This window comes from Hyaena hyaena, unplaced genomic scaffold (genome assembly GCF_003009895.1).
Source record: "Hyaena hyaena isolate Hyena2069 unplaced genomic scaffold, ASM300989v1 scaffold_631, whole genome shotgun sequence".
Lineage (NCBI taxonomy): Eukaryota > Metazoa > Chordata > Mammalia > Carnivora > Hyaenidae > Hyaena > Hyaena hyaena.
The window spans coordinates 1,047,050-1,061,411 of NW_024081264.1; the positions used below are offsets into that span (position 1 = coordinate 1,047,050).

At 42.7% G+C, this 14,362-nt stretch overlaps 1 protein-coding gene across 3 annotated transcripts; it reads right to left on the reverse strand.

Annotated features, from left to right (window-relative positions):
- Positions 1 to 2,150: 2,150 nt before the first annotated feature.
- ZNF32 (zinc finger protein 32) lies at positions 2,151 to 6,951 on the reverse strand. Of its 3 annotated transcripts, none has more exons than XM_039257764.1 (3): positions 6,881 to 6,951; positions 4,305 to 4,444; positions 2,151 to 3,088 (listed from the first exon to the last, which is right to left on the reverse strand). In XM_039257764.1, the coding sequence occupies exons 2-3, from the start codon at positions 4,372 to 4,374 to the stop codon at positions 2,337 to 2,339; spliced, it is 822 nt and encodes a 273-aa protein (XP_039113695.1). In that variant the 5' UTR covers positions 4,375 to 4,444; positions 6,881 to 6,951; the 3' UTR covers positions 2,151 to 2,336. The 3 variants fall into 3 exon arrangements, with proteins under 3 accessions (XP_039113695.1, XP_039113694.1, XP_039113696.1); XM_039257763.1 differs by having other exon boundaries at positions 2,151 to 3,130; XM_039257765.1 differs by lacking the exon at positions 6,881 to 6,951 and having other exon boundaries at positions 4,301 to 4,385.
- Between the last annotated feature and the right edge of the window lie 7,411 nt (positions 6,952 to 14,362).

Below are 14,362 nucleotides of genomic sequence, written 5' to 3' on the forward strand. Positions count from 1 at the left end.
TCAAGTGGGGGTGGAATAGACCTCCATCTCTTTGTGAGATGAAAGAATTTCTGGGCAGTGTTTTTAAACTGCCTCATTACTGAAGTATCTATCTAATAAATTTCTTACAGTGCAGGACTCTTGGAGACTAGCATTTACTTCTTCATATTAACTTGTATCTGGGTTAACTAATCTATATCTTGCCTTCTATTTTGTCACAATAAATGTTTTCTTTTAAATCTTAAGCCTTCCGGTGACTCTTAAATCTTGATTTCCTGTTTCAGTTCAATCAGTAAGAATCAAGTTGCTCTTCTAGATTTTTCCTTTTCTTTTCATAGTATCTTATCCTTTTAAAAAATACGTTACATTCTATTATTGCTGTATAATAAATAATCTAAGTATTTAGTGGTTATACCATCACTTTTGATTTCTCTCATGGTTTTGTGTTAGGAATTTGGGAAGGGTGTTGTTACTGGGGTCTCTGATACAGTTTTGGTCAGATGTCACTTGGGGCTCCAGTCATCTGCAGGTTACACTTGGCTGGACATCTATAGTAACTCACTCACATGGCTGGTAGTTGATGCTGGCTATCTGCTGGGACCTCAGCTGAAGCTGTCAACTGGAGCACTTATATGCCACTCCGTCCATCATAGTGGTCTCAAGACAGACTTTTCACGTGGCAGCTGGTTTTCTCCAGGGTAAGCGTCTCAAGAGAATCACACAGAAACTTTTCACACCTTTAAAACCTCTTCAAACCTATTCTTGGAAATCATGTAGCATCAGTTGTTTTTTGTTTGAAGCAGTCACAAGCTTACCCAGACTCAAGTGGAGGGGACAGACCCTCATCTCTTCATGAGATTAGTGTTAAAGGACTTGTGTGCAGTGTTTTTAAAATATCTCATTGTTACTGAAGTATACTTTACATGTAAGAAAATGCATAGATTCTAAGTATTGAGTTCAGTGCACTTTGACAATTGTATAGACCCAGGCATCCACCACCTGAAACCTGAAATAAGAGCATGTTTTCATTCTATAAGGTTGCCTCGTGCAAGTCAGTCCTTACCCAGTCCCCTCCTACTATAGTTAGCCACAATCTTACTTCTATTACCATAGAGTAGTTTTTCCTGGTGTGTGTATTTGGGTTCTTTCACTCAATATAAAGCTTTGAGATTCTTCTATATCAGCTGTGTTATTCTTCTATATCAGCTGTGTATCAGCTGTGTTATTTTTTATTGCTGAATCATATTTTGTTATATGAACATACCCCAATATGTTATACCTTTACTTATTGTTGGGTTTTATCCAGTTTATTACGATTATGAATTGGGATATATGAACATTCTTCTATACTTTTTCAAATAGTATCAGGGTATTTTGGGAGCAATATTGCATCACTGTTGGGGTGCCTGTCTAGCTCAGTCGGTTAAGTGCCTGACTTTGGCTCAGGTCACGATCTCACGGTTTGTGGGTTCGAGCCCTGCGTCGGGCTCTGTGCTGACAACTAGCTCAGAGCACGGAGCCTGCTTCAGATTCTGTCTCTCTCTCTGTCCCTCCCCTGCTCATGCTCTTTCTCTGTCTCAAAAATAAATAAACATTAAAAAAAATTGCATCACTGTTCAAACCCAAAGTATTTCTAAAACATTTCTGTGTCCAGAGACCTTTGATATAATTTACCTCTTTAGTTCATAAAGATTTGCTGTCAAGCTTTTTGGGATGAATTCTTCCCAGTGGTTTTGAATCCAACACAAGATTTATTTGAATATGTAAAGAAAAGATCTTGGCATTCATAAGGGGCTGATTTTTATTTATTTATTTTTATAGTTTATTTCTGAGACAGAGAGACAGAGCATGAGTGGGGGAGGGGTAGAGAGAGGGAGACACAGAATGTGAAACAGGCTCCAGGCTCTGAGCTGTCAGCACAGAGCCCAATGTGGGGCTTGAACCCACGAACCATGAGATCATGACCTGAGCCGAAGTTGGACACTTAACCGACTGAACCACCCAAGTGCCCCAGGGGCTGATTTTTTAAAAAAGACGAACGAGGTCAACTACAAATTTAAAATCTGTATCTGTTATACATAGAACAATCTCCAAGTTATGCGTGAGATTAATGGAGTTACTTTGGGAAATCAGATCCAAATAAACTGACAGAAATTATGAAACATATGTGATAATGATAATAAACAAGACATTTATTTTTCATACTCATTTGGGGGAAGGGAGAAAAGTCAGTATGCCCTACCCAACAATGGTCCTTCTGAAAGAATCTCCATTCATTCCACAGAATTGGACAGGTTGCTTCATCTGAGGATTTTGTACTTTTAATTCATAAAGAGAACTTGGTTTGTAGAGAGTGGTCAAAGGGTGAGTCTTTGTGAGCAGCTTCGCTGGTGCACAGCCAGACTCCCCCTCTGAGTGAAGCTTTTCCCACACTGGCCACACAGATAGGGTGTCTCTCCTGTGTGGATTTTGCCATGCAGGATACAATTCCCCCTGGTGTGGAAACTCTTCCTGCACTGTGTGCAGGCATAGGGTTTCAGGCCTGTGTGGACTCTGATGTGAACAATTAAGCTTCCTTTCTGACTGAAGGCTTTTCCACACTGATCACATCTGTAGGGCTTTTCACCACTGTGAACTCTTCTATGAACAGCAAGGTTACTTTGATTCCTGAAGCTTCTCTGACAAATAGCACACTCATAGGGTTTCTGTCCAGTATGGAGTCTTTCATGAACGGCCAGACTACCTCGTTGACTAAAGCTTTTCCCACACTCCTTGCACTGATAGGGCTTCTCTCCTGTGTGTATTCGCTGATGTGTAACAAGATTGCCTTTGGCCCTGAAGCTTTTTCCACAATGGGTACACTCAAAGGGCTTTTGACCGGTGTGGATTCTCTCATGCAAGGTTAGACTACCTTTTTGCCTGAAGGATTTTCCACATTCCTGACACTCATAGACCCTCTGTCTCACTCCAGGTGAATCTTCCTGTAGTGTCTTAGAATCTGGGGATTTTTGTTCCAGCTTCTCCCTTCTGAAAGAATTCTGGAAATCCCAGCTTGAGGATCCTGTGGCCTCAGAGTGGTCATATTTGTGGTGGGCTTCTGTCATCACATCTGGTAAAATGAGAGGGAAGTCATGTAAGATGCACCAATATGCTGAGTGGGAAGAATAGGGAAAAAAGAAACAATGCTTTGAGTGCTTATTAAGTGCCAGCCATTATACTATGAACTTTGCATAGATAATTTAATCCTGGAAACAATCCTATGAGATTGCTACAGATAAGGAAATGAGAGCATAGGGAGGTTGTCAAAGATCTTGCAGCTAAGTGTAAAGTCGGGATTCAAATGTAGGCATGCTCGATAGTATTATATTGTCTCTAAATTTAGTTTAATGTAGCCTTAGGCTCAGAAAAATTAAGAAAACTACATAGCAGCAAATAGAGCCCTATACTCAAGTTTTATCTGACTCCTAAAAAAGGTATGGATCCAGGTTGTGTATGGCCTAAAGCTTTAAAATTTCAGAGGCACTCCAGTAAGAAAAAGTAGAAAAGTAGGTACAGGGCCCTAAAGAGATCAATAAATAAGAAATCCTTCTCTGTACCAATCTGCTTTCTTGACAGTGGAGTAAGCTCCATGAGGACAGAAAATATGCATCATATCCTTTGGTATGTTACATCTATTATCTCTAATCCCTGGAACCCTGCAAGGCAGAGTTTATTGTCCCATTTGACAGATGAAGAGCTTGGAGCTTAAGGAAATTAAATAATTTATCTGATACCATAATTTAAGCTAGGACAATTATAGATTCTGATCCAAGGCACTACCCCTTTAAAATCCATGCTATTTCAGACTACTAAGCTGCAGTGGAACTGAGATCAATTTTGGTTTGGAAGTTATTCTCAAACACTTCCTATGAAGATGCCGACTGACAGTGTTTTCCATATTGCCCTGCCTCTGAGAGACTCCTACTGAACTTTAAGTATAGGTCCATTCATCACCATTAACAGTTTTCTTGGAGTCATCCTAGGAAGATTTTCTCCCTGTTATCTTGCCTTACCCTTATTCACCGATTGTGCTGAGATGTAAAGCTGCTCATTCATTTTCTCAGAGACTACCTCAAAACTGCCTCTATGTCAAGACCATTCTCTTGCTCTATTTCTACTGCTATTTCTAATTCTAGCTTGCAAGCTTTCCCTGTAATCCCCAGGAACAGTGAACTCCTCCAAAGAAATGTCTCCTCTGCTTCCTCAACCTGCTGACCAGTGCCTGAGGACAGGGACACTGAATATTGTGAGCTGAGGGCATCTCAGCGATCAACCGACTCACTCACTGAAAAATGCTACATTCTGAGCATATCTTCCATGACAGTCCAGCAGGGTAGCTGTTGGAAATCCAAACATGTCCACGCCTGCTGTATGGCCTTAATCACCACCTCTTCATATGATTCTTCCATGGGCTGTTCTTGAACACCTGAGAAGGAAAAAACAAACAAACAAAAAACAGAACAACAAAAAACAGGAAAGGGCAGGAGAATTGATAAGTGAGAAGGATAAAGTCAACAGGAGCTCCAGTTTGGGGTGAGTAAATGGAGGAAATCTGGACTGCCTGATATAATCTTAGTCACCTATAACATAACTGCAAAACTGGCCAAAAGGTACCATGATTACACATAAATGAGTCAAACTGGAAACACGAGGTGGGAAAGCAGAGAATACATAAAGTAAACCCATACCTCAGTCATCTGCCAATCCCAAGATAATGGTCACTCCTATTTGGACTTTAGCCTTGGCATGTAATTGGGATCTTCCACTTCCTTCCCCCACCTAACCACCTGCTCTTTTACCCTTCAAGCCTCCAAAGGAATTCAGAATCTAAAAAAACCCAACATTTCAGCCTTCATGATTGGTTCTAGGATGCAAATGGCTCTAGCTCTCCCCTCCTGTTCCCCCTAGGTTATAAGGACAGAACAAAGGATCTCATATTTACCCTTTAGCAATATTTAGAGGTTCCAGATCCAGACTGACCTCTCCTATTCTTCAAGATATGAGAATACCAATTCTACATGCAAATACTTGTCAATTCTTGGATAAGTCTACTTCAGACTCCCAAAACCAAGCCAAGGCACTCCAACTAGGATAAGTAACCTGCTCAAATTCTCAGAGCCAATAAGGAGTCAAGGGTGGGCAAAGGATCAAATTAGAGACTTTTGAGATCCAGTGTCTATGCTTACACTAGACAATTCTCTAATCACTAAAGAGCTGGTGAGAATTTTTTATAAAATGGAACAACAAAAAAAAGGAACAGAACGTAACAGCGCTTGACCAGATTTTACTCATCTTCAAGATCCTAGGAATCCTCTTGCTCTATATTGTCTTTTTCTACCCCCCCCCCTTTTTTTGAGTATTTTCTTCTTACTTTAGTATCCTAATTACCGAATTCTTACACTTTATGCAGTGATTCAATGTATAATCTTTACTTCTGTCTAATATGTCTCATCAAAATGCTGGCCTACTGATTTAATGAAATAGCAGTGTGATGCTACAGTGCTTTGTTTTGTTAACCTCAGCACTTGGTCTTGACAACTGTACATTCTGCTACATGTTATTTTGACTGGAGAGGCATTTAAAACTTGTATTTGGAGGCCTCACTTCCAATTTGAAGTAGAAGCTACAAAGGAATCCTCTCTGAGAGGGCCAGGATGCTACAGGATGTTAATTTGTTAGTTCAAGGTGTACTGCTCAGCAACTGGACATCCATCAAGAGTCAGTGGAATAGGCATGAAAACTGCTACCTAAGGTTGGACTCTGTCCCTGGGGAATCCAGCAAATAGTCTGGTCAGAACAAGAGGGTAGAATTTATAGCTCTACCTCTGCAAATGCTGAGATCTTCTAACAAGTTAACAACTCAGCTATGTCTCAGGAACCTTCTTGATGAAAAAAGGGAGATTGTCTTATTTTTCTCCCGAGGCCACAAATCTGAGGAAATTATTTCCAGAAGATTTTAAAGAAGTAGCTTTATTAATAGAACATTGCTTTTCCTATCAGAAAGGCAATTTATCCTTTTGAAAAATTCAGAATTAGGCCATGAGAAATTTGGATTCTTGCCTTGGCTTCTCCATTACCACCATACAACCTTGGGCAGGCGTAACCAAACAGCCCTGATTATTTTCTCACAAACTAAATCAGTCAGTAACACTGTCATATCACGTGTCATATCACTGTCATATCATAGCTCTTGGGAGAATGAAAGAACCAAATGTGAACAATCTCTGCTATAACCTACAGACTGAAGGCCTAATGTTTGAGAGTCCTCAGGAGAGGCCTAACAGAAGGGGTAAACTTTGCCGTCTTGGTAACCTCTTGGGTGATAGTTTCAGGGTTAGAAAATGAGAGTACGGTGATTATTTTTCTCCACACATCTGAATCCATTTTGTCCTTTCTCCCATTCTCCACCCTGACAAGTCTGATCTCTCTCCCATTCTCCCTCCCTAAAGATTGCGTCCCCCGACACCCCCCTCCAATCGTGTTGTGAAACCCTAACAGCAGGCCCCTGGTCACACCTGCCTGTGGCCTCCCCCTCCCGCCTCTCCAGGGTGCGGGGCCTTCACTCATGCTCTGCCCTGCAGAGCGGCGGTCGGAGAGGCTCCCCGGGGCACCCTCTCCCCTCTCGCCTCAGCTACCCCCCGGGCCCGCCCGGCGTGCTGGACCTCAGCACCCCACTCTCCGATCCAGCTGGACCCTTCTCTGTGGGCCGCACGCCTCTCCCCTCGCGGGTGGCCTCCCTCGGGGCTCAGGCAGGCCAGGCCTGCTCAGGGCCATGGGGACCGAGGAGGGTCTGGGGGCGACGGCCCGCCCACGCGGCCCCGCCTTGCCAGGGCTCACTGACCCGGCCGGCGGCCTCACTCACCGCAGCGGCGCGCGCCCGTAGACAGACAAAGGCCGGCGCCGAGCCCACAGCAGCGCCGGCGCGAGCGACCGAACTACAACTCCCAGGAGGCTCCCCGCGAGCCTGCCCACCGGGTCCCGGGCCTTCGTCGTCCCGGTTTCTCGGAGCACTGTGGGAAACGTAGTTCGGCGGCGCGCCCTGCCTCTCGGGCACCGGAAGGTCCCGACCCGCGCGGATTCCTCAGGCGAATACCCTTTGGCCTCAAGGCGGAGGCGCCCTGTCCACTGACCAAGACGCAGCCGCTCAAATTAGTTAGGCGTGGAATAGCAGCCTTGGGAAGCCGTCTGCTGGGCCAGGAAATCGGGAATCTGGGGTTCTTGCAGGGATTCGTGGAAGGAAACAGTCTTGGGGGGAGAAGAGCTTGGGTGCTTAGGCGTTATGTGTTGAGCCTCTGCATGAGCAAAGACTTAAGTGTTCTGTAGTTACAGCTCTGAAGCTAGGAGCAGCTCTTTCAAGCAGAGACTATGGGGGAAGAATTTGATACAACCGAAGAATTTAGAGGGGCCGGAAGGTCGATACTTCTGTCTGGTGTAGAGCTATTCCCTTCAAATCCCTTTAGTAAAATACTTGTCTTGAGTTTGCTTTATCAGCTCCACCACTGATTAGCTACAGGACTCTGGATAGGCTTCCTAATCTGGTGGGGAGCCCGGGGGTATGGTTAGGTGGCCGGATAGGTGCCAGGAGGGTTTCTTGGGAGAGCCAGGGTCCAGGCCAGGCGACCCCCATTCTGTTCCATAAGAGCAAAGACAGGTATGTGAGTGAACCCAGAAAAAGTTATTCTTCATATACCCTATGAATTATGGAGAGAAAACCGTATTTTGTAGGGTAACCAGTGAGATTTTTCTTCTTAACCGGAGATGTGACTGAAACATGGAGAAATTGTAAGCCCTGAGAATCAGCACACGGAGCAAGAGCTTTTTTTTTTTTTTTTTTTTTTAATGGGGCGTCTATGAAGAGCCCACTCACACATAGGCAGTGAAGTCCTTAGTCCCGTTGTGTGATACTTTGAGGGGACAAGATTGCTTTTGAGCATCTATGAGATAAAGGATTTCTAAAAATGCCCTAAGCCTCCTTCAAATGCACTTTTACAGCATCCTGGCCTCCCCAGGAGGGAATTTGGACAGGGAAGAATGGCCAACTTTCTGAGGACTCAGGCTGCTGGGGCTCTTTCTTCCTTGGAATCACCTTTGCTTTCCTTCTTCCTGGAGGTCTCTTGCTCGTTGTACCTCTCTTCAGCCTCCCTGCTCTAGTTTCTACTTGGAGACTGGTCTCCTCTTGCTATGGTCTTGTCCTCTGCGGTAAAGCCACCTACCTGTTAAGCAAAACAGAACAAAAAATTAATTTCACAAAGTTTACAAAATGTAAGTAATGTTAGTCATTACCAATCAACAATAGTATATGGGGCGCCTGGGTGGCTTAGTCGGTTAAGCGTCCGACTTTCGCTTAGGTCATGATCTAGCGGTTCGTGGGTTCGATCCCTGTGTTGGGCTCTGTGCTGCCAGCTCAGAGCCTGGAGCCTGTTTCAGAGTCTGTGACTCCCTCTCTCTCTCTGACCCTCCCCTGCTCATGCTGTCTCTCTCTCTCTCCCTCCTAGAAATAAATAAAACATAAAAAAAACCCCAATAGTACATCATTACTTAAGTTCATTGATTCTGGGCCCATTTTCGTGTATGTGTTGCTGATGTGAGCACATGCTGAGGCCATTTTAAGTGGGTACTGTGCTGGGTGTTGGGGACACAAAAGCGAAGATGCACTTCCTTCTAGGAAGGGAGCTGACAGTCTAGTTGAGAAACAAACATACCACCTTCCTTAAAACCTGGGCCAGTATTCGCCTCACTGAGAGGTACCTCAGTGTGCAAGGGCAACTTTCCTGATGACTCCTATTCCTGAAAAATCCCTCAGCACCACTGCAGAGCTCCCTGTGGTGTCTCCTTCTGTCATTCGTTCCAGAGTCAGGGAGAGAAAGGGGTATTGCAGCAGGGGACAGGACAAAATCCCTGCTTGGTCTCTCTCTTTCCTTGCAGAGCAGCCAGATACTTTTATTTTTTTTGAAGCCCAGGAAGCACACAGCAAAAGCCAGACCTTGTGTTTGAGTGGACAGTGTTCTATGAGTGTCTCTGCTTTCTTTTCTCCCAAGGCTGTGCCAGCAGGGTTGCGTGCATCACCTCCCAAGCCCCAGGCCCAGGAGTCATTTCTTCTGCTGATAAACAGCACCAGGTGCCTAGAAGTGGGCATATTGGTTCTGTTGAGGTCAGGATCAGCTGTGGACATTAGGATGAGTTTCAGATCCCACCAGGAAAGTAGATGACAAGGCTTTGGTGGGAAAAGGTGGCTGTAAAGGAGGACTTGCAGTTACTTTTTTCACACAAATCTGCATACATTCTCTTAAGGAGTCTCAGGAAAGTGGGCATATTGAATGGAAATGGGAGAGAAAGCAGTTAGACCTGGAGTTGATGAGACCTAATGCTCCCTAGACAGACACTGAGCATCTTCACCTACGTCCTAAATGGGGCCCAGTTTTCAACCACCACCAGCAACTTAAGACCCACACTCAACAGGAGGTGTGGGGAGCAAGGTGATGGTGTCAGCAATGTGGATTTGAACAATTATGGAAGAACTCTTCCCCGACTTTGCATGCATTTCAAAACATTAGGTAAGGACAGATAATTCAGTAAATGGTGTTATGACAAAAGGCTAAACATTTGGGAAAGAAATAAAGTGAAATGTTTATCTTACTATAGCCAGGATAGCTTCCAGATGGATTAAATACAAAATGTAAAACTCAGATCCACAAAGGACCAGAAGAATATGTGGATTAATATTTTTATAATCTTGGCATAGGAAAGGCTTTCCTAACCATGGTAACAAAGGTAGAAACAATAAAGAATTAGATTGCTGGATTTGACTGTATTAAAATCCAACACTTCTGTGTGTCAACAACATTTATGAAGTTAACATATGACAAGCTGGGAAAATAATAGTAACTGTCATATTTAAAGATAACATACAAAAAGAAAACATTTCATTAGAAATCTGGCAAAGGAAAGGGGCGCCTGTGTGGCTCAGTTGGTTAAACATCTGACTTCAGCTCAGGTCATGATCTCATCATTCATGAGTTCAAGCTCTGCTTCAGGCTCTGTGCTGAGGGCTCAGAGCCTGGAGCCTTCTTTGGATTTTGTGTCTTCCTCTCTCTCTCTGCCACTCCCCTGCTCGTGCTCTATCTCTCTCTCTCTCAAAAATAAATAAACATTAAAAAAAAAAAAAGAAATCTGGCAAAGGACAGCACCTCACAAAAGAAAAAAAATAGAACAAAATAAAAACACTCAGATTTGCTATTAATCTTTTTGAAATGCCAGGTGAAACAGGAAATTTTCTTCCCTAACTACTGAATGGCAAAAATTGTGGAGGGACTAGGGCAATGGACATTTTCATCCATGTGTAGATTGAGACAGTTTTTCTGATTAGATATTTAGTGATATGTATCAAAAAGTCCTAAAAATGTACACACTATGTCTAGGATATTTTTCCCAGGGGGGTAAAAATCAGATAATTGTAACCTAAAGGTGGAATGACAGCTGCAGCATCCTAGTTTATAAAGTGAATTATTGACTTGCAAGGGACTTGTGGTTTGTTTGAAGGGAGGGGATGCCCCAGAAGTTTCTATGAGATGGCATGATGCTCAAGTCCTTCCTTTGCTGCCATAGTTCTGAGCAGTCTTTGAGTCTAGAGTGGTAGAATCTGCCTTCCTGCAAGAGTTTATCAGAACAATTTTCATGATGACTCGTCTGTGTTATTCTAGTCCCTGTCAAAAATGCAAGCCCCTTTAGTCATTTGTCAACAGCTGTGTTTTATGTCTTCCATCCCACTATTCTGTATACTCACTGAACTAAGCAGCCTTCCCATCCCTCCAAAACCATCCCACTATGTCCATCATGGAGGCTGGGGCTTTACAGAATGCTGGCTGTCTCTCAGGCCCCTATTGAGCAGTGGCCAAGCTTGAGGAGCTGACCCTATCAGAAAGAAAGGGATCTGTGCTTCAGTGCAATTCTCAGGTCAAGTTGTTGAATTCTCAGCTGGAGCCATCCGAGTGTCTCTTGACTTGCTAGCTATTTCTCAGGGCTGGAAGTCATCCTGGCCTCTCCTTGGACAAGCCATTCCTGTCCTCTGCAGCTGCTCTGTCACTTCAAGCAAATATGTCTTGTGTTTGAGCTCACTATTCTTACCTGATACTAATAATTTGGCATTAATGATGCCTAGTGTGTGCACCTTCGCTTTTGTAACTTTGTAAGTCCCACAGCTATTCAAGTGTAAATCATTCGTCCTTGTGGAAGCTCTTTGTACAGTCAGACAGATTTTTAGTCTTGCCATTTATTTCTGCCACGTAACTAGTTATGCCTCTCTCCATTCAGTTTCTTGATGGAGTTGCTTATCTAGCAGAAGATGGGAGGGACTGTTTGGGGGTGGAGATTGATGTCTCATACTCAGTATATATTTGTGTCTATTTCCAGTGCCAGGGGCCAGGCCATTTTTTCCTGTTGAGGCTCTAATGCCCAGAGATGATTATTCTGTTTGGTATCACTTAGTGGGGATGCCTTTAGGATCCCTTTAGGATATATTTATGGTGCCAAGTGGCTCAGAAAGAGGAAGTGCCCTTTGTTGTGTGGGTGAGTATAGTCCTCTCATGATGACCCTTTTGAGGACTGTCAAGGGGGAGCATGAAGTACTGTGTTTCTGTCAGCCCATTTTGTAGGAAGGCCTCCCAAGCAGTCAGATGGTGAAGGCATGCATGGGACTGCAGGGAGAGATAGAAGTTGTTCTGCTCAGATAATCTGTTGGGTATCACTGCCACACCCAAGTCCTAGCTGCAGCCTTTGGGGCTGGGGTTCTTCACTAGGGGCCGCATGTGGGTCTGTGAACTTGCAAAATGGCATAAGTGAACTTTTAGGGCAGATAGTACTTACTTTTCATCAAAGACTTGGTTGACCTCTGAAAAGATTAAAATGATTATTTTAGAGAATCCTTGAATAAACAGAGATAGATCATTTAAAACTTTTTTTCTTTTAACTTTTTTATTTTGAAACAATTTTAGACTTACAGAAAAGTTCCAAGAACAATACAGGAGTTTTCATATTATCCTTCACCCAGCTTTCCCTCATAATAACAGCAGAGAATTATAACAACAATGGAAACCATGAAATTAACATTGGCCATAATACCCAACAGTAACACTTACTGTAAACCACTGGTCTTCCTGAAATTTCACTGCTTTTACCCCTTGTGTTTGTCTTCTGTTCCTGGGTCCAGCCAAGGATCCCATATTGCATTTGGTCATTGTGTCCCATTCATTTTCTCTTATTTGTGGCATTTCCCCACTTTAAAGAAGAAAATAAAATCTTTTGGGAGTGATGACATTAAAATGCAAGATAAATGTAAGGACATATAAATGATCTGCCTTCCTCTCTTCTTTTTATCCTTCTTACTCATTTTCCTTTCTAAGTAAAGCTTAAAAATTAGCCTTATTTTTATTTGCTATAACGGAAGTAAAAAAGTTATGATTTTTATTTTAAAATAAGTAAAAAATGCAACTGTTGGTTTTAAAGGCTTTACAAGCTTCAACCATGTTTCAGAACAAACACATTTCTTGAAATATAAACTATGCAATTGTAATCATCATACACCTGATTTTACTGTGTAGTAAAGAATTTAACCCTGACCCCCAAAAGGCAAGATTTTATCCTTGGGAGGTGACCAGGAGGTGACCTCTAAGCCTTGGAATGTCTTGCTTGATAGTGTCTTCATCTGCCTGGAAGCTTTCAATTATACCAGGTAGTATAAAAATGTGATTTTGAGTGAGGGCTGCCACACTAGATGTCTTAGGTTGGGACCTGGACACTCCAGGTAGAAATAGTGTGACATTGGGTGGGAGTTTTGGATTACATGGAGATTGAGATCAGCCACATGGACAATAAATCATGTCTGTGTGATGGACTCCAAATAAACACTCTGGACATCAAGGCTCAAGTGAACTTCCCTGGTTGGCAATACTCTGTGCATATTATTACATTAATGCTGGGAAAGCAATGCTGTCCTGACTGCATGGGGAGAGGACAACTGAAAACTCCATGCTTGGTACTTCTCCTGGACTCTGCCTCATGCTCTCCCTTTGGCTGATTTTAATCTCTATTCTTTCCCTGTAATACACCACACTTGAGAGTGCAACAACATCCAGTGAGATCTTTGAGTCTTTTATTTTAAAATTTTAAAAAATTTTTGAAAATTTATTTATTTTTGAGACAGAGAGAGACAGAGCACGAGTGGGGGAGGGTTAGAGAGAGAGGGAGACACAGAATCTGAAACAGGCTCCAGGCTCTGAGCTGTCAGCACAGAACCCAATGCGGGGCTTGAGCCCACGAACCGTGAGATCATGACCTGAGCCAAAATCGGACACTTAACTGACTGAGCCACCCAGGCGCCCCAACCTCTTTGAGTCTTTGAAGCAGATTGTCAAAACTGAGGGTGTTTTTGGGAACTCCACAAAGTTAAAACTGATGCCAGAAGTGAAGTGGTCTTGTAGACTGTTCCCCCAGCTTTGCAATTGATCTAATGTTTTGCAATGACTTTGAAAGTTGAATCTGAAACCCATGAGTCTTTGCACTTGAAGACAAAAATAATTCTTCTTCCAAGACAAACAAGAGATTGTTACTGGCAAAGTGTCATTTTATATTTAGCATGTCCACCCCAGCTAAAGTTTCCTTCCTCATTTCAACACGTTTCATTTGTAAGAATACAATAGGACAGAGCTGGTCACTTTCAGACCTGAACTTATCTTACTTGCGTTGAGGGTTTATAACAAACATTAGAGTTCTTCTAAATATAGATTAAACTCAACATAGAACCACTGTCTTAAAAGACCCTGATCATGATCTGTGGCAGCCTTTATTGGTAGGTCACACATGTATCCTGTCTAGATTCCAGAGCTTTTAAAATTTCTTGAATGCTTCACCAAGATCTAAGTTCTTCAAGCCTAAAGAGCAGCCACATAGAGTTGTTTTCTTTTAGAAACTTTCATCTTAGTGATAAATGCATTTACTTAATTCTAGTAGAGGTGGTGGTGGTGCAGAGTTTGGTAATGGGAGTATCTTTCCAAATGTACAAATCTGATAAAATTGCTGTGAGTTGAGTGCATCTTTTCATTATGGAAACCAGGCACATTCAAGTGCATAGTATTTTTCAGACACTCAAGCTTACTTTGATGGTTATTCCATTTCTGAAAACAGAAGTCCTAGTGTTTACTTAACAAGAGAAAAGATAAATTGTAGGGTGAGTGCTAAATTTATACTTCATATTATCAGACTGCTATTTTCAGAGCACTATGGAAATGGATTCTCATTGAGAAAATGGTTTATGCTATAGCATTTTGGAACATATTTTTCATTTAAAAAA

Bases quoted from the DNA above. Each gene is read 5' to 3' on its own strand.
- ZNF32 (XM_039257763.1), bottom strand. From the start codon at position 4,374: ATGTTTGGATTTCCAACAGCTACCCTGCTGGACTGTCATGGAAGATAT. The intron at 3,131-4,304 runs GTGAGTGAGTCG...CTTCCCACTCAG, and splicing joins TCAGAATGTAGCATTTTTCA to CATATTGGTGCATCTTACAT.